This window comes from Mugil cephalus, chromosome 19, assembly GCF_022458985.1.
Source record: "Mugil cephalus isolate CIBA_MC_2020 chromosome 19, CIBA_Mcephalus_1.1, whole genome shotgun sequence".
Taxonomy (NCBI): domain Eukaryota; kingdom Metazoa; phylum Chordata; class Actinopteri; order Mugiliformes; family Mugilidae; genus Mugil; species Mugil cephalus.
In genome coordinates this window covers 22,265,710-22,285,406 of record NC_061788.1, presented here as the reverse complement: position 1 = coordinate 22,285,406, position 19,697 = coordinate 22,265,710, and the positions used below count along the sequence as shown (strand labels likewise).

Below are 19,697 nucleotides of genomic sequence, written 5' to 3'. Positions count from 1 at the left end.
GTGCTTCATATACTGTCAGTTTCAAACTAATGCTTTTTAGCATTACATTTTTATGGAATTTACTCAAAAATATACCAACATTTTCCATAATTATTAAACAGCAGCTACCTTAATGAATAATAATGAGGAAATCTGAAAAACTGATACCAGAAATATTATGCAATACCAATAGCCATTTTCCAGTTGACTGTGTGATGATAAGTGATGTGAATCACAATTGGTTTATGAACTGTTTAGCTGCAACAGCTAGGCCAGACTGTGCACAGTGACATGCATCTATGTGTGTGCCTTTTGTCATAACATAACTACACCATGAGCTGTTAGACACAATGGCACTCATGGGATCATTCTTCAAACTTTGTGGATCACACCCTTTCAAAGTACTTTTCCAGCAACACTGCAATATGAATCCACACATACGAAGTTCAAAAGGTACACTAGTGAAAACCAATGCATTCTAATATAACAGTGCTGCACTAAATCTGAGCTTTGTAAATTCAGCATTTGTTTAAAATAACAGAGAGCTGTTGATTCAACTGGGTTTTCCTTTTGTGATTGTAGTGAACTATATTAGTAGTATAGGCTACTATTGAAATGTATTATGTTGTACCGACACATGTTCTTATTGTTTTGACATTTTAGTTCAACAGCACCACAATCTAAATCTTAGTAATACAGTTGAATTATTACCTTTCTCACTCTGTATCAACATTTATGAAGAAAAGATAGTGTAGGACTGTATTTTTTTTTTCAACAGTAATGATGTAGCTAGCGAGTATCCATATGCATATAAATTTGATTTAGACCCAGAAGCAAAAATCTGCTCCAGCATGCAAGGCTCTTAAGTACGCTGAATGACAAAAACAACATCTAATTTTAAAATATTAAAAAATAATAATAATATAATAATAACTCTCTATGCTGAATCTCCAAAAGAACCTTTGTAAACGATCCGATGTTTGTTGTGATCCGGGCTCAGCCCACGCACACACAACTGAGAGTGTCAGATGTACGAGCCGTGATGCAACCGGTGAAGGCATCATCGATGCACCTGCGTCTGAAGGACGCTATCCCGGAGCTGCTCTCTGATTGGCCTAGCGCCGGCAGAGGCGGGACCGTCTGTGGAGCCGAGCGGATGATTAGGCAATACACCTGGCTGTCAAGATAAGTGCGCCTACCTGTCACTTCCTGCTGTCGGTATTTATTCATTTTCACTTCTTTTTTTCAAACTACGGATAATTCGCCACAACACTGCCATGACTGTATGATTCCGTCTAATGTATCCCGCACGGTTTGCGGATGCGGACCAAACGTTACGACCTTGGCTTCATGTTCGGCTCAAAGGAGGAGTAACCCCCCTGGACACTGTTGGGAAAACACCGCTTGGGTTTAATGAGCCAACGCATCTGGGCTCGTTATAACGTGGACACCTATTGTTTTTCGTCGTTCTTAATCCAGCAGCTGCAGGGGAGGAACTCTGCCCTTTGGGAAGGTAGGAACCGCAGAGGCGTTAACGTGCTGGTACTGTCAGCCTTGAGATGTGACTGAATCAGGCGCTGATGCACACGGTGGCAAAAGGCCTGATCGTGGGCTTCAGATGTTGCTGTAAGAGCCGCGTTATCTGTGGCCGATGTCGTGATAGGATAGTGTCGAACCGTGATTAACAGAACACGTCCGCCGTGTTTACGTTCTCCCTTCGGGGACGCGGACATGTGTTTGTCCGCGACGCTTGACGCGAGCCTCAGCTGTCAAAACATGCCTGTGTTTTGGGTGCAGGGCGTTTAGTAGTGGGCCTTGAGCAGTGAATGACCCTCCAATCCCAAGAGACCGAGTCTTCAGTGAATCGCAGCTTCACTAAAGGTGTATTGAAAAATGTCACCAGACCGTCAGTAATAATATATAATCTAAATCATCATGGTTTTTTAAAAAAAGTGTCCAGACATGGACAAGGACCGCATGATCTGACTGACTAGTGTAAATACTATGACAAGCATTTCAAGTGATACCACCATTTCAGTTTAAAAGCCCCGTATTACGTATTACAATACACACTTTGTATTCCTTTATTGACTTGTATAGTCTACATATGTTGATATAGTCTCATTTTAATGCAGATCTTTCAGAAAATCGTGTAGAATCTATAAAGTGAATTGATCTGTTGATTACTATCATTTTGAGGATTTTCTTTCAAAACAAACAAACAAGCAAAAATACGGACATGTCCTGCATGTGGATGTCAGTTCCCAGCATGGAGGAAAGGGAAAGAAGCGGATGTGTTATTTGGTACAAGAGCAGCATAGGAGTAATAGAGAGAGAGGAGTGATTACTGAAGATTTAGCATAGGACCAGTGGATAGTGGAGGAAGTAGCCAGCTTTGGCTAGGTGTTCAGGTTTGTCATTCACAAGTGACGATGTGATGTTGTCACAATGCAGCAGGAAGTCCATTTAAATATATTTGTTCAAGATGAGAATTTAAAATCAGCTTTAATAAACAAATGTTTTTCATTATTGTTATCCCAACATGGTGTGACATTGATTAGATTTTTTTTTTAGTGACATCGGGAATATTTGGCCTCATCAGTCTTCAAGTGCCACATAGATGCTAGATGGTGAAGAAGCGAGGTGACTGTGGAGGAAAGTCAGTCCATGGTACATGGTAAATAGCAACATAGCAACAGAATCTACATTAGGATTTGAGGCCCACAAAGGCCCTGTTCATACCTGGCATTACCATCCGATCTCTCCCATCAGATCTGTTCACAAGTGGCCAGCTTTAGCTACATGTGTTCAGGCGTGGCATTAACATGCACCTCCAGATTCAATCTCAGTTTTGCGCTCTGTGTGCAAATAAACCAAAAAATCATCTGGGGCGTAGTTTTATATTTTAACAGCAGATGTCTCTAATGAATCACTACCGCTGCTCCAGAACTGAGAACAGCATTGTGTTGTTATTGATCTCTGCACTGATGTTAATTAGACCTGCAAAACTCAGGTTGTAACTCCAACCCTGGAAGTTTGCATACACACCATAATCAGATATAATAAGACAAAACTCAGCAGATGCAGGAGTACCCCTGTTGTGTATAGGCAGTCTTTAATGCGACTCAAGACGCGTTGAATTCACACTACCAAAGGAATGTAGACTCATCCAAACACAAGCGAGCCAGACCACCTCCAGATGTGGTCAGTGACTGTATCACTCCTGTTCATACCTGTGTTTTACATGATCGAATCGCCCAGATTGGATTTTGAAGCAGAGCCTGAACAGGCCCATAGAGTGATTTGTGAACACCGAGTACATACATGCCCACACACACACACACATATCATGGACATATCTCCTTGGTATTCCACCACTTTTTCCATCTTTTCCACAGTCCCAAGAGGACCAAAGCTTGTGCACATTGTTGCACGTCCTCTGTCCCCCACTTGCAGTCACTCTCTTACTTTACCACTTCCTGTTTGGTGCTGTGCTGGGGAGAGTATGTCTGTTTAGAGTTCACAATATTTACATGATATTTTTTACAAAAGTTTTAGACACAATTTAAACATGTTCAATTAGCATCAAGACAAGAAAGAAACTGTCTTAAGTAGGGATGTCCCACTTATATCAAGGCCCATGTAGGCATTCATGACTGCGTCATATTGAGCACATAGTCAAACTGTCTACAATATTGAAAGTAAACACAGGTAGTAAAGTACTTATTTATAGTGGTTTTGTGTGTGTTTTGGAGGTTTTTCAACAGCTTGTGGTGGAAACCACCATCTACCGTATATCTAGCAACAATGCTGAAAGCTAGTTATATGAAACCAACACTGCTGTCTGTACACAGAGTAATGTTTATGTGTGCAAGAGTGGCAACATTGTTCGTGTTGTGGGTTATTTAATTTATTAACACCAATGTTAACATGTTTTTTTGTATTAAGAGCCAATACTTTTATTTTTTTAATCATTATTTGTTTTGCACAATGAAGAAGTCTTTACATTTATGTATAAAATAAAAGGACACCTTTAAATACAGAGCAGGTGGTGGAGGCAGGTAGATTTGTCCTCAGAGCTATGTAACTGCTGAGCATAAGTCAAACAAGACTGACACACATTATTGAATCAGGACACGGATCGGTGATACTCACTGTTAAAATGATTGGAATGCATCAGGGGAAAAAGACTTGATCCAGACATCTCTGGTCTTAAGGCACCTCAGACTGTGTTTCATCACTGATTTACACCGAGTGATGAGATGAGTTGTGTGTTGGGCTGCATCCCTTGGTCAGTTTCCTGTTTCATCAGTTGTACTTTCTTGCTGTGTCACATTATGTGTTTGTTCTTATTTTCCATATATTTATTCTCTCTTAGTTTAATGTTAGTTCAGTTTTATTTATTTCAAACATTCAGAGGGATGCATCAAATGCATATACAGTTGAACAAGAAACAGAAATGAAAATACTTCCAATAAGTAACTTAAATTACTGGAAAAGGAGTGGGGAGAAACATCACACTTATCTGGCCCCACCCCTTGTTAGTATTAATGTGTCATTATTCAATGGTTTCTTCCTCCTCTGCTAAATAATAATAATAAAAGCAGCAATAACAATGATAATATTTAAAGTGCTTTACATACCTTCTCTTCGTTCCCATACCTTCCCAAACATGTTCATCGTGTCTGATTTCCCCACCCAGCGTATTCCACAAAATCACTCCTGTGTGTTGTGTGAAAACAGCAATGTTTGAAGTTTAAATTCCCACTGAGATTATAACCCCTCATGATCCTGATGGCTCTTTTTTGCTGTCTGCATATTGTTTGTAGATTGCTTCTGTAAGTGTTTCACAAGACTTCCAGGCAGTAATCTAAATATGGTAATACCAGAGAGCAGTATAGAATATATAATGTTTTATGGTCCAGTATATCTCTAACTTTTCCCAGTATTCCAAGTATCCTCTTGCTATTTATTACATACATAAGCTAGGCTTACAGCAGATTTAGTTGTCAATGATCTCACCCACAAATTTAGTTTCATTCACACTCTCTATGTTTACATTAGCAATCATGATTTGTGTTTGAGCTATTGATTTATTGTTTCCAAATAACATAATCTTAGTAAGGTGCACGTCCATAGATGCAAAGAAAGTATGTGGTGCACTAGTGTGTCATGTGCCACTGCTACAGACTGTTTTTTTTCTTTCCTTTTCCTTGTATTTTGAGAATACATGATTATTTGTGCAGCCGACATGATGGACCATTTATGCATCACCAAAGGCAATCGCAACACTGGCAGTAATCATCACACAATTCAGCATGTTCTGCTGCACATGTTGACCCATACACACAAGTACTGGCCAGATCCTTACAGAGCATTGAACCTGAGCTTGTATAAATATGCAGAATTCATTCATTTTTGGGTTTTGATGAGAAAAGTAGTTTTCTTTTCAATTTAGGGCAAGCTTTTGGAAGTTTTTTTTTAATGGTAGATATTTGTCAGGGACAAGATATAAGAATGGTGAATAAAACCAAAGCTGGCTTTGTTGCTGTGGGCAGGTTAGTTTCAGGACTAGTGAAAAAAGTGCGGATAATGGATTTGGGGAAATGATTTGACCATAAGCTCTGCCCAATTTGTCAAAGATATTCTCCGTAAATGTTGCCAATTTAGGGCAAGACTAAATCACATGAGTGTGATTAGCAGGCGTCTGTTTGCATCTATTACAAGCATCACTGACAGGAGAATAGATTCTGGCTAGTTGAGTGTCTGTGTAAGGAATTTGCTTTGAATTAAAGCATGTTGTTCACATATAAAGAGTGAACTAAGTTTAAGGCAGTATCCCATATCTGGTCTGTTAGCTTTATATTTAGCTCATCCTCCCATGCACTCCTTATTAGGGCCTACTGATAAGAGGTTGTCTAACAAAGTTTTGGTAGGATGATTTGGGAAGTGAGAGAAGAGGTTTTAAGAAAATCCCTGACTTGGAAAAGGTTTTGTTAATTATATTTAATGTGAGTATATGAATTTAACTATAATGATAAGGTTACAGATTATTGTCAGTTATCTTGAGTTGCTGTGACAACACAACCACACTTAAAGCAGCATTTATTTGTCCAAGACAGATAACTGATGAATTAAAAGAAAAAAGTCCAAGAATTTCCAAGCTCATGAAAAGAGAAGTGCAGAATACGAGATAGTGTTCAGGCCAGCACTCCTCACCAGTGATTTTTGCTCACCATGATGAGAGTAGAGCAATAAACATGTGACTTATACCCATCTACAGTATGTGATGACAGTCAAGAAGTTCAGCCTGAGCAGCAGCATGCTGTCAACAAACAGGCGAGCAGGGTTGAAAACAAGTATTATGTTAAATATTATTGTTAGAATGGAAATAAACAACAACTCTAAAAGTTGTGTGTTTAATTTGATGAGAGTGCACCCAGTTGTTATTAAAACTCAAATCCCGTGTTGAATGATTTGTCAAATGCACAAGTCATTTCTCTCCATGTTCAGATGGCAATGAAGCAGCTACCAGCTAGTATTCTGCACATTTAAATGTTCTAAAGTTTGATGACGGCCTTGTACCTGATGGAAATCTACAGATTCATGTTAAAGACACAAAATAGTATTACCCTACAACACAAACATAGTGGACCTGATCAACAAAAAACACTATTGTGGGGAATAGTTTTATAATGGACTCAAAGAGCCCTTTTCCATGTGCTGCGATTGTTGTTAAGTTTAATCAGTATCTACACCCACTAAAAACATAAAAACGAGGGGGATTCCGGGGACTGGAATAACCACAAGGCTGATTGCAGTGGAAAAAGATGCTCCACTCATTTACATGGTAGTGCATTTGCATAAAGTTGGGGACTTGTAGGAGAGACTTTGAAGAAAGGAAAGATGAAAATCAAAACTGCTGAGGCAAAAATGACCTAGTGTCCACCTGGTTCCTGCAACCTCCCTGCCTGGTACACATCTACACGTCTTTCAAGCCCCACCACGGTTTATGTTGCATTGGTGTTCTCTGGTTTTTCCATTTCATATCGTGACAAATAGACTTCTCTTCCTGCTGTTAATAGTTTATAATGTTAGGCTACAGTAGGACTTTGTTTTTTATCTGTCTGAATTCTTTCTTTTTCTTCTTTTCTTTTTGTCTTTGCTGGAATGAGCTTATACAAGTCAGTTAACGTTAACATTAGAGGTGATCTAGAGCTGCAATCTGTAGTTAGAAATGGTTACTGTTACAGTCTCCCCTCCTCCCGTTCCCCATCCTGCAGGACGCCTCCTTAAAATTTGATTACAGTGTTGCTATGGAGATGATTTAGCCCTGACCCCTTTTTTGCAAACCTCTCGGGGACTCCCCTAAATAGGTGTTTGTTCTGTGAGAGGAGCATAATTATGTGCAGTGCAGGGATACTGTATGCTCCAAAGACTTTTGGTACCATTATATGGATATTGGACTAACTGACCAATAAAGTGGGAGGACACATGTCGGCTCCATCCAGGATGGGGAAGACAGAGAATACAGAGGACTCATCCGAGACTGGAGTCCGGAGTCCGGTGACTTAGAAATACATAAATGCAATACAAAGAAATTATACCATATTTCAACAAATTCTCCTTTGTGCCTCTGGCTGTAAATGTAGCGGTTCTCATGACTTCCCTGGTGAGAAGCTCTTTGTTGAAGACTTTGGTTTGGAAATTTCTGTAGATTTGCTGATCAAAGGCTCGGACACAACTTAATGATTTTTCTTTTCTTTTTTAGACTGTAAACTTCAAATCTATTTCTAATGTTTATATTTTAGAGTCTCCTATCCTTCTTTTCCTTTAATGACATTAATGCCTTTAAGGTGGATAATTTTGGAGGCCAGTTCATATGACGCAGTCCTCCATCACTCTCCACCAAGCTTGTTGACTTCCAGCACCTTGAGTAGCATTTAGCGTAACCTCGCACTGTTGGCTAATGCTAGTGGCTAGGCGCTATATGGTAAAGAATACAGACATTGTGAAAAACAAACAAAAAGACCAACATGTTGAAAAACAGTGTCACCAGCAAAGTCCCCCCACACCATCACACCTACTCCTCCATGCCTCACAGGGAGAACCACACATGTAGAAACCATCCTCTCGCCTGTTCTGTGTCTGGTGAAACCAAAAATCCCATCAGGCCAACAGAGTTCCTCTTTCCTGGTGTCCATTTCTTGCGTTTCTTTGTCCAAGCAATTTCCTTGTTGTTGTTGTTTATCCTCAGTAGTGACTTCTTTGCAGCAATTCTACCATGAAGGCCTGATTAACACGGCCCCTTCTGAACAGTTTAAATTGAGATTTGTCTACCACATCAAATCAAATCAAGCTTTATTGTCATTTTGACATACATACAGTGCAGCGCTAGTCAGACAGTCGTCTGCGTCACACTTGATATCCGTGAAGCATTTATGTGGGCTCTAATCATTTTAGGTTCTGTTACTTTGCAGTTTTAGAAACTGGTGACTCTAATTAATTCATCCACTGCACCAGAGTTAAATCTTGGATTTCTTGTCCTCACAAGAGATGTTTTATTGTTCGCTCCACTGCACCTGAAGATGCATTCATTGGTTTGAGTGATTTTTTCTTGTTGCTATAATATGGATTAGAATGGCAGTTTAATGGGCTATTCACTGTAGAGAATTGTTTACCAACCCTCTCTCTGCACAACACACAACAGTTTCGCTGTTGACACACAACTGTCACCCAATGATGCATCTTAATAGCATCTTTTCCCTCCCTGTCTGGTGAATGTCTACAACTTCTAAACATCAGAACAGCTGTATTCTAACCATGTTTTATGTATAAAAGAGCATTCTACAATACACAACAGTGTAAGAGTGCATCTGCTTTTCTAAGTGGTGGTTGTATACACATGCCCAATCTCAGCTGCCCACTAGAGGTCGTCGTAGCACTGAAAACAACCATTCTTATCATTCAGCAATGTTCTGGTGTCCTCTGCCTCTGTTTGCATTTATGACCTTGTGAGAGGTGTGAGCATTAGTTCTCAGCTTCATTACACCTAAGACAGTCCACTTAGCTTCTGATCTGCCAGTTTTGCAGAAACAAATAATGCGCACCAGTGTTTGTATGCAGTTTTCAAATAGTCAACATGTGTTTATTTATTTCAAACCATGAGCGGAAGGCAGTTAAAATAAAACCTCTGTCTTCAGTTGTGACCAGTCATTTAGGACAGTGTACAGTGTACTTTTTCATTTCATGATGCATTTCACAATTTGGCAAATGTAAGCACATACCAATAAAAACATGCACCACAGAGTATTTTACTGTCAGCATAAAAAACATTGTCCCCCGATATTTATCGTCTTAGTGTGAGTCTAGCAAAAGCTCAAACTTAACTCTGTAAACCTTGGGTGTGTTCTATACCTTTTTGCCCTACCCTACCCTTGGACGTTGTAGTTGGATTCCGAATTTTGTGCATATCTGTACAAAATGTTCGACCCTCTGTAATATTTGTTGTTGATGTAAAGATGTAACCAAAAAAAGAGAGCAACTGCGATGATCACAGGATTTTCTAACATGTCAAATTTAAAAAAATCTAAAACAAATCAGTGTTGAACACTTTTTATTTTTTTTCCCTCCAGGCATGGATGAGAGGTTATGTGTGCCCCCCAGCTAAAGGCCTCTGGCGCCCTGAACTGTGCATCCCACCAGTCCCTCTGTGAGCATGTATCGCAGGAACGGACTCTCGGATGGCACCAGCATCAACTCAGTCACATCAGAGGTGAGAAGGGGGAAAAAATGGTAACATTACTATTTGACTGGAATGATTGAAGATTCCTGAAATAATTTTGGCACAGCGCTTTCATCAACGCAATATTTCACTCCTTCATCTAGAAGGAACTGTGGATTCATTTATAATAATTTACAATAACAAACATAATGTGTAGCTCAGAGGTTGATAGAGCTGGGTAAAACTAAAACCTCTATTTTCTTCTACTGCCATGTGACAAACATCTGCTACTATTGGATGAGCTCAGTTCTCTTGCACAACTTTGAGATCAGATGATTGTTACCGTTATCATGGTGGTGCTGATTTGTTGTTAGTGTGTTGTGTATTTGTATTTTCAATGTGTGTTTAAAAGAAAGATGTCATCTCAGCAGCTGTCTGAATGTTTGTGTTCAAAACATATCTCACTGTAATACAATATCCCCCATGGTGGCTCCGAAAGGTCAACACAGCAACTCCAGAAGATGCAAAACACAATCAAATCAAGACAACCTTTTCTTCAATATGACAACGCAAAAAAACACACCCACAAAGACTGGCTACAGCAGAAAGGTTTCCTGAGGACGCCGGGTTTGTTGCAATAGTTTGGGGCCCCTGAAATGAATGTTGACTGGCTTTGACACTGGCAAAAAAAGAGGTCGAGATGTCAAGAGATTTTTGTGTCATCTTAAGTATATTTAGGAGTTGCAGAACAGTAGTAAGATGAGACAACGTTTTCCCCGAGACAACGGAGCGAATAGTAGTTTACAAGAGGTTCTTCTTGGCGTAGCACTCTATTTAGATTTCATTATGGAGCACATTTTAGGCAATACCCTACGCAATGGGTAGTCCCACAACCAATCAGAGCCATTTTGTTGTAAACATATTCAACTCCACAGCGCTCAGATGATGCGCCAGACTATTTTATCAAGAATACACATTGTGATGTTCCTTAATCTCGAATAATATAAATGAAACCCACACCATTCTTCAGTCTAAAACCCTAAGTGGGATTTGTAGTAGCTTTAAATTAGCCTCAGAAGTTTCACATTGTTATTGCCATAAATGTTAGATCAGCTTCCATCAGGTCAGAATGAAAGGGGGGCTGGCTTGGTCACACAAACTTTAACGATGACTTCAATGTCTCCTCTTTTGCTCTTTTAACATTTGGCACCTGTATTCAGTGAGCACTGTGTTTCAGTGGTGTATTACAGATGATCATACACATCACAGCATTTGTTTTAGACACGCTCCTTTTAGCTGCTTGTATTTTTAGTTTTACTTGTGACACCCTCACAATTTAAATCTATAAATCCAATGATTATCTGACAAGTAGGTGCAGTTACATCTTGCTCTGGATCAATGTGATGGACCAAGTGACTCAGCATCTCTGTCCATCTTGTTGGCACAGAAATTCAGTACTTTTCTTCCACCTGTTGCCCACATAGTCTCTCCAAAAATCTAAAACACATCAATTGTTTTGTAATTAATTTCTACATCTAGGTAATATTTTCTAAAGAAGTCCTTTGCATTTGTCTTAATTGGTTAAAATGCAAGAGGAATGAGACAAAGTCAGATTACACCAGTGCAATGAAGTGGAAGTCCAAAAACAACATAAGTATCACTCATTGTAAAAATCTGTTACCAGACTAGATCTCAATGAACTGGGCTGGTTGATGAGGCCATTACAGCAGATGTAGCTTAGAACTCCACAGGTCAGATATTCAGTACTCCAGACCAGAGACCCTCACAAGATGATGGAGGGGGAGGGGAAGGGAGGGGAAGGGAGAGAGTGAGACACAGCGGTTAGTAATAGAAAATAAATTATAAGAGACAGAAAATAAATTCTAAGATATTAGAGGACAGGAGCCAGAGAAGAGAGAGGAGAGGACATGTCCTCAGTGCATCGTCCCCCAGTGAACTAGGATAATGATAAATAGAAATAGTTAACCCATTTCTTGACCCTTACATTAATTGCAGTTACTGTCACTACGATCACTAAGCATAATTAGCCCTCCAATGATGTAATTGTTAATGCCACCATTTATATTCCCAAATAATACACACACACACACACACACACACACACACACACACACACACACACACACACACACCCCCCCCCTTGGTTGTCTGTTCTTATCACTGTATTGTCTCAAAAAAGGTTAAATCAATGCTAAATAAACAGACAAAGGGAGACATCTGAGACAGTCATAGCATATTACATTTAAAATAATAGTAATATGCTTGAAGTCATCTGTTTTTCCTTGGTATAAAAATCCAGTGAAATCATGTGTCAAGTGTCTGCTGTTGTGTTGCGTGTTTATATTTTTTTATATTATATCAGTGCTTATATTTTGAGTCATGCTCCACACTGTATGCCTCTTAGTGTTCGAGTCTTGGTGTGTACCATTTTTATTGGCCTCTCTGCCTGTGTTATTAAAGGTGGCCTGTGGAGTGTTATTTTTGTGGTTCTCACCAAGACAATCTATGTATCATTGAGGTTTGACTGCATTTCCTTCCTCATAAAGCGGTTCCAAAAATTGTCTTGTACTTCCCACGTCTCTGCTAGCTTACTGTCTTCATTTTTTGGCATTGTTGGCACAGTAATGTGTTCTGGAAAGTGTAGATCATCAGCTGCATTGTGTACCAGAGACAACAGGGGGTCTTTGGTCAAAAACCCTGGACAGAACTTCTAAATGCACTAGGCTTCTTGTGCTTGTGTTCTTGTGTGTTTGTGCCAGGGAATAGTTACACACAAAAAATAGATCAACAACATTTATGGTCTTGAGACAATAAATATCCAAACTCAATCTGGCCTTTTACATGATGGTAAAGGAACAATGACTGCACCCTACCCCCTAACCTTTTGTCCTTTAAAACCGACTCGCTATGTTTTGACAGTAGAGTAATGTGACAGCAGTTGTGCATGATGTGCTGATAGTTAAATGTGTGTGTCTTTCAGGCCAGCAGCAGCTCTGATTCTCTGGATGGACCTTGTGTGGACTATGCCAAGAGCTATGATGCCGTCGTCTTCGATGTGCTCAAGGTGACGCCTGAGGAGTTTGCTGTGAGTGGTCTTTTTGCTTTGTTTTAAGTACACTATAGACAAATTCACATCCAACAGCATAACAACATATATGTATTTTAGGATCAAACACTATGTGTATCATTGCTGCACATTGAGAAATATTGTGGATGTTGTTATTTCAGAGCCAAATCACCCTGATGGATGCACCAGTGTTTAAAGCGATACAGCCCGAGGTAAGAAACCCCTGTAATTATTAAGTGGCCAGTCCACTGAACATCATTTCCAGTTATAACTTCAGATTTTTTCCAGCATCACATTTACGATTTGGATATCAGCTGTGTTGTAACCCTTTAAATGACTAGAGTTTCTTAATCTGTTATTACTGATCTGCTTCAAACTATTTCTGATCTAATCACAACACCATCACCTCTGTTTTGGGCCGACCTCGTGGCCGAGTCCTCGGTTCAGCTTCCAGCTGGCTAGGTTTTTACTTCATATCATTCTTAGCCCCTTTTCTTGATTTTTTTGTGATTTATCTTTTTACTACGTATCATAAGGGTATTATTCAGGGATCCCCAACCCTTCTGTGCAGAGATTTAATCTATCCCACAGAATGATTCCACTCAATTTTCCATTTCAGTAACTTCTTATCAGTTACGATTTCACAGCTGTTCCCACTCAGCTGAACTTAAACTAGCCTACGTGGTTGAAAGTGGAAACCTCTGGCAGGGGAGCCAGGCAGAGATGGGAGACTCATCGGGAACTGAAAACTAGAAATAAGTGAAAGATGAAACCTTCAGATCCACATGGTAAATAGTTCAGATCCCTCATCCAACATGGTCTCCCCAAGTCAATTTCGTAAATGACAGCGGCACAACCAGGATCTTTATATTTTATATCCAAGAACTGCCATGCAACACATAGTCTAGTGCACGGAACTGTAGCTCCATTCAAACTGATAAGTTGATCTTTATTCTTAAACGTGCTGGAGTTCTAGGATTCCTCTTTCTGTGAATTGTACTAATGGCTCAGATTGTTATCCTGAAGAAAAGTTGACTGTCACTCTGACATGATGAAGGATACACTGCAATCTGTCTAGTATATGTGGCATCAACTCTAAATTTTTAAACCAGGATTAGGTTGAAAGACCTTCACCAGAAAATCTGTCCACACACAACATACCTGTTGTTACTGTATCCAACAGATCTATCTTTGATTCATCTGTCCAGAGCATATTATTACAGTAATGCTCTGTTATAACAGCAACATGCATTTCTATTATTTTATATTATAAACTAAATAGAATAATCATGCTGTTTTCAACACTATTGTTCTAGATCAGGGGTCCCCAAACTTTTTTCACATCAACTTTCCTTTCCATAATGAGGGGCCGGGGTCAGTCTATAACAGGAAATCATATGGGCCAAGCTAGCATACTGCCCTCTGTGGCGGGTCTCATGGTGTTGACAGTTGTTAAATTCTTTGAACACTGACACAGTAGGGTTGCAGATTAAACTCACTCAAGCCTCAGGTGGACACTCAATGAACAGCAACTTTTTACACTTGTGCATTGGCTTCATCACTCAGACCCAGAGGTTGACACCTGGGAGGGAGGGACTGCCTGTGGGTGGGGGAGGAGCAGTACACCTGCAGCTCATTGAGAAGAGTAAGAAGATGGATACATGCTTTCTCATTCAAGTCACCAAAAGTCTCCAAGACCAACAGACAAAGTTGCTGGTTTTCAGTCACTAGTTGCTTTTTGGAAAAAAAAAAAAAAAGCTAAATTGTGGAAGTTTAGTGGGATTGCCTTCCATCATTAAGTGGGGCACTCCAATTGGTTTGGCGGGCTGCGTCTGGCCTGGGGGCCTTAGGCTGGAGACCCCTGTTCTAGATCCACTTTGCTTTGTCTTTTCTGACTGTTGTTGCAAATGTTTGGCAATTGAAGCCCATTTAGAAAATTAAGAGTTTGTGTCCTTTAAAAAAAGCTGGTCACTGTTTGATATATTATGGTATGTTCACTGGAAAACTGTAGTTCTCCTCTTTGTCCTTCCTGGACAGCAAAAACTTTTTCCCGACAGACCTCTCATGCAGGTCAAGTTTGTGCATGATCCACTGATGCACTGGTGAAATTGTGAGGTTCTCCTGTACAATACATATCCTGGTTTGGTCAATACTGAACTAAATGACAGTGATCTGAAATCGATTCTGCCTTTAGATTTTTTCCCTGACGGTGGACAATAGAGGGCATATAGGAATAGGATCCTCAGACTACACCACATTACTCCAGAGACCCGGAGACTATCAGACCCTCAGTCACTGAGGTTTAAATAAATCAGGTTCCACCTGTAATTCCCTAAAGAGGTTCAAGTCACTAAAACCTAATCTGGAACCCCAGATTTTAATTTCATGGATTAGAAGGTGTGATATACAGTATGTAGAGGAATTCTAACCGGATTGTTTTTTATTTTAGTTGTGAATATGTCAGTCCATCAGCACTGTATCAAATATGATTAACGCTTTGCTGTTTTTTTGCCTTGTGTTAAACTCCCTTAAGACACACTCCTTAAAGTTAGCCACCTTGCTGCTGGTAGTATTGGTTCTTCTTACAGATTTCTGAAATCTGGTGGTTAATGTGATTTTTGGATTGGCAGGAGCTGGCTAGCTGTGGATGGAATGGGAAGGAGAAACACAGTTTAGCCCCCAATGTGGTTGCATTCACACGCAGATTCAACCAGGTACGTCTGTCAAATATTTCATTCTTTTATAACCTCTTCTTCTCAGATGGTTACACTTTACATGGATGCTGGATGTTTTTTTTCAGTCAGTTACCCGTTAATGATTTTCATTAAGCCAAAATAAGTTAAGTAAGTAATAAATATTACATAAGGTTTATGTACCCTTTATTATTTAGGGTTGCTTAAACACTTTAATACTAATTCATCCCATCTTAATGGAATTCTAAGTGGATCACCAAGTCAAACTCTTACCAGAAGTCTGCTTCTCACACTCACTGATGAAGTTCACAGATGAACTTTGAAGTTGTGTTTAGAGCATTCTGGGTTGCCCTATAAAATAACACATTTGTAAATTATTTCTTACAGTTTATTGCAGTTTCAAACTTGGCTTATGGACACATTTTATAAAGTCTAGATATTAAATGAGGGTTCCTTGGATTGATTTGACTCATGTAGATGATAGTTTCAACTAGTGCAAGTTACTCAGCCTCTGCAACTTTGTCAATTTAAATATGCCTTAAAGTCCATACTTTTATTAAAAAGCCAGGCTAAATTAGTGAATTAGTTGATTGTGTGCAGTTTTTCATTTATATTTGTATCTTGATGTTTCAGGTGAGCTTTTGGCTGGTGAGAGAAATATTAACTGCTCAGACGCTGAAAATTCGAGCAGAAATCCTGAGCCACTTTGTCAAAATAGCAAAGGTAAGTTTGGATTACATAATGAGTGCCTATGGCTTAAATGCCTACACCTTAATAGTAATATACAAGTATTTGATAAGATAAGACTTCATTGTTATAAGGTTTCCCATTGGGGATCAATCATAATGTAATTGCCACAATACCTCCTTCTAAATAAGATACCCACTGTTTATTGACCAATAGTTCATTTTAACAAACATTCACTGTCATTTCAGAATTGCCCTTTTGGGTATATATTAGCGCATTACTTATATAGTACTTTCAACACTTCTTTATAGTTACATACGCACATAATACTATACTCTGTAACTAGGGAAGGCAGAAGCAGACATGATGATGGAAGAAACTAACTATAGATTTCTGTTGCTGTTTCATCTTTATGTCAAACCCAACAAAGAAAAAAGTACTTTCAAACTCATTTTATGTATCTTTGTTCATTGTTTAAACTAAATGCTGAAAACCACCCATCGCATCTTCCCTTGCCATCCTAAAATGGCCTAAGCTCTTAGTTTAACGGTGTAAAATCAGGGAACCATGTTCCCAAATGTTGTGCTTACATTAAATAATGGAGGGTAACTGTAATAATGGAGGGTAAATAAGTAGAGATAAATGGAATTTGGTGATCTTTCAAAATATGTTGACATTTTAATCACTAAGTCATGGACGCACATTTCCTATCGTTCCTTTTTATATTTTCTAGGTTGTTACCAAGAATAATGTAGAGTTCATAATTCACATTACTTACAGACTGAATGTGCATTTTATCAAAATAATATTGTGTTCATAAAATATCTGTGCTTCTTCTCAGAAACTATTGGAACTGAACAACCTCCATTCTCTGGTGTCAGTGGTGTCTGCTTTGCAGAGTGCTCCCATCTTCAGACTCAGCAAAACCTGGGCGGTAAGACACAAGCTTCATGCACTGCTTCAGGTGGAAACAATGCATCGATTTCACACTACAATGTGACCATTGGCAATTACTAGCAAACAACTATAAAATGTGCAGTTCCAGTATTACTGCTGACGTTCAGCTTTCAAATTACGTATAGTACTATATATAAAGTACTTCAGCATATAATTCAACATGTTCTTTTAACCATTGCTTCGTCTAAGTTATACATGGACATAGAGAAATCTTGAGAAGAAGATAAAGACCCAAGAATTGCCAATAGCTTTGGCTTTTGTCAGGAGATTTTTCTGCCATTCGATCCATTAAAAATAAAAATGTTCCTAATCTATGTTTAAAGTCAATGCACATTAAAAAAACACAAGTGGACAACAGGTGGGGAAATTAATATTATACAAAACTCCAACTGGCAACGTGAGAATGCAGCACAGAAAGGAAAAAGACATCTGCAAGACTGTATGAATGTTTTTTTTTAAAAATGTGTTGTACACATACTATTGAACTGTTGACTTAACAGATCCAAATGGATTTGCAACGCTGTGTCTCTGTGTCTTTTACATCGTCATATGATGTAAACCACTGCCACTCAACATAACTCCCAAAGCACTCACTTTGATCCTGAGCAAACCTTTTTTGTCATATCCTGGGCAGGCAACAAAAAACATTTGTAAATGTGTCTAAATCGCGGATGATCGCCTGCAAGCCTCCTGTAATCCACTATCACTGAACAGGGCCTAATTACCTGACTGCAGCTTTCTTCATTAGATGTAAAGAGGAAAGAACTTCTGACATACAGTATATTGCTTTAGTGCAAAGTAAAGACGAGTACATCCGGTTATGAGTAATCCTTCAGTTTTCAATTGTTTTCTGTCTGTTGTTGTAGTTGATAAGTCGGAAAGACAAGGCCACGTTTGAGAAGCTAAACTATCTGACATCCAAGGAAGAGAATTACACCCGCATGAGAGAGTACATCCGCTCCCTGAAGATGGTGCCCTGTATTCCTTACCTTGGTAAGTAAACCATTTGTTCCTTGAGATTTTTTTTTCAAGACTGCTGGCTTCAAGTGTGATGGTGGATTCCTTTGGTAAGGAATGGTGTCTGCTTTGCATACACTCAAATCAGTCATAAAAAGGCTTTTATTTATGCATCCTTTCTGGGGATGGAGAATCTGATACAAATGGATATATGTTTTGAAACATAAGTTTTCAATAACTCTAGGCAGGATATGGACAACAGAAAAGTTACATTCATTTTAATATTTGGGGGATTTCAAAAGTTTTTAATGTTTGTGTCCTTTTTGTTGCTGTTAAAAATGTTATATATATGTTAAATATTAATATATGTTAAACAACTAAGCAGACAGGCCAACCAAGGAGCATAATAATGTGCAATCGTATGTAAACTGTAATCCTTAAACTGTTGTAAAACAGAAAGGAGACTGGGACACATACAGTGTATGATGAGATCAGACACAGATTAAATTGTAAAGTCCTTATAATCCATTACTTTGATTTTCAGAGAACCAAGGTGCTTTCAGGAATAGTGAGTTTGTCTGTCACTCATAACCTAAAGTCCATTTTGTCATTAAAAAGAAATTGGAACTGAGTTCTCCTAACAAAATAAAAATGCAGTAAGAAAATCTCCTTTGTTTCAAATGAGATTCACAGTTTTTCCAGTAGAATTTTAAAAGGTTTAAGGTTGGCAGTTTCAGTGCTAATGCTGTGTTTCCAAAAATCACATGGAAAAATCCATGGTGGATCACAATAGTGTTAGCATCTTGTTTTCAGTCTAGTTCTACATCTAAAAAAACAAAAAACATCTCCAGTTCTTCCTTCAGGCTGAACCTGGACATCAGCACATCAATCAGACTCCAGTAGGCTCCACCATGTTAGATATCATTACTCACTATCTCATAGGCCATGAAGTTCCACAACTGTAAAATCATATAAAGAAAAGGCTGACACTACACCGATAGCTCCAACTGACATGTTGTAACAATCCAATCTGTACAAGTAAACATGTCACAGATTTAGTTGGAAGACAATATTGTGAACATTTTGTTAACATTTTCCGAACCTTTTAGTCGAGATTAGTTTATTCTGCTGTCTCCAAATATCAGCAGCCCTAGCAGTGGGAAATAGCTCCCTGGAGTCATGACAGTTTGCCAGCTGTCATCACTTTCTTGGGGATGTCCAACCATGTGAGCACTGTTAGTCAAACACACTTGAACAGTGACATATCCCAACATTGAAATGAAAGTAAGGTTAGTCAGATTACTTAGTTGAAATGAAAGTGGCCTGGTTTAAAAAGAGCCTGACATTAACCAGGTCACCAAGAAATGTACAGCTTGTAAAACTCAGTTTTGAACTAAAAGTTCAAGTTTGTGTCAAGGCCTGATACTTCAGCAATAGTAGAACGGAACGACACGTGTCTCTTCATGATTTAGACGTGACCAAAACAAGATGTCATGTCTCTTTTGTAGTTCCAGTTTAACTGTTGCTGCTGATGATAGGGTGTTACGGCAGGGTCAGATGAGCAACAATGCAAACACTATAAGGAACTTCCTTCCTGTTAGTGGACAGAGGG

At 39.0% G+C, this 19,697-nt stretch overlaps 1 protein-coding gene across 1 annotated transcript in view; it reads left to right on the top strand.

Annotated features, from left to right (window-relative positions):
- Window positions 1–1,164: 1,164 nt before the first annotated feature.
- LOC124996672 (ras-specific guanine nucleotide-releasing factor RalGPS1-like) overlaps window positions 1,165–19,697 on the top strand; it is a 61,638-nt gene continuing 43,105 nt past the window's right edge. Inside the window, exons 1-8 of the mRNA XM_047569923.1 lie at window positions 1,165–1,492; window positions 9,615–9,754; window positions 12,705–12,809; window positions 12,953–13,003; window positions 15,422–15,505; window positions 16,118–16,207; window positions 17,013–17,105; window positions 17,995–18,121. Of these exons, the coding sequence (XP_047425879.1) occupies window positions 9,698–9,754; window positions 12,705–12,809; window positions 12,953–13,003; window positions 15,422–15,505; window positions 16,118–16,207; window positions 17,013–17,105; window positions 17,995–18,121 (607 nt within the window). The 5' untranslated portion in view covers window positions 1,165–1,492; window positions 9,615–9,697. The remainder of the gene's footprint in view (window positions 1,493–9,614; window positions 9,755–12,704; window positions 12,810–12,952; window positions 13,004–15,421; window positions 15,506–16,117; window positions 16,208–17,012; window positions 17,106–17,994; window positions 18,122–19,697) is intronic.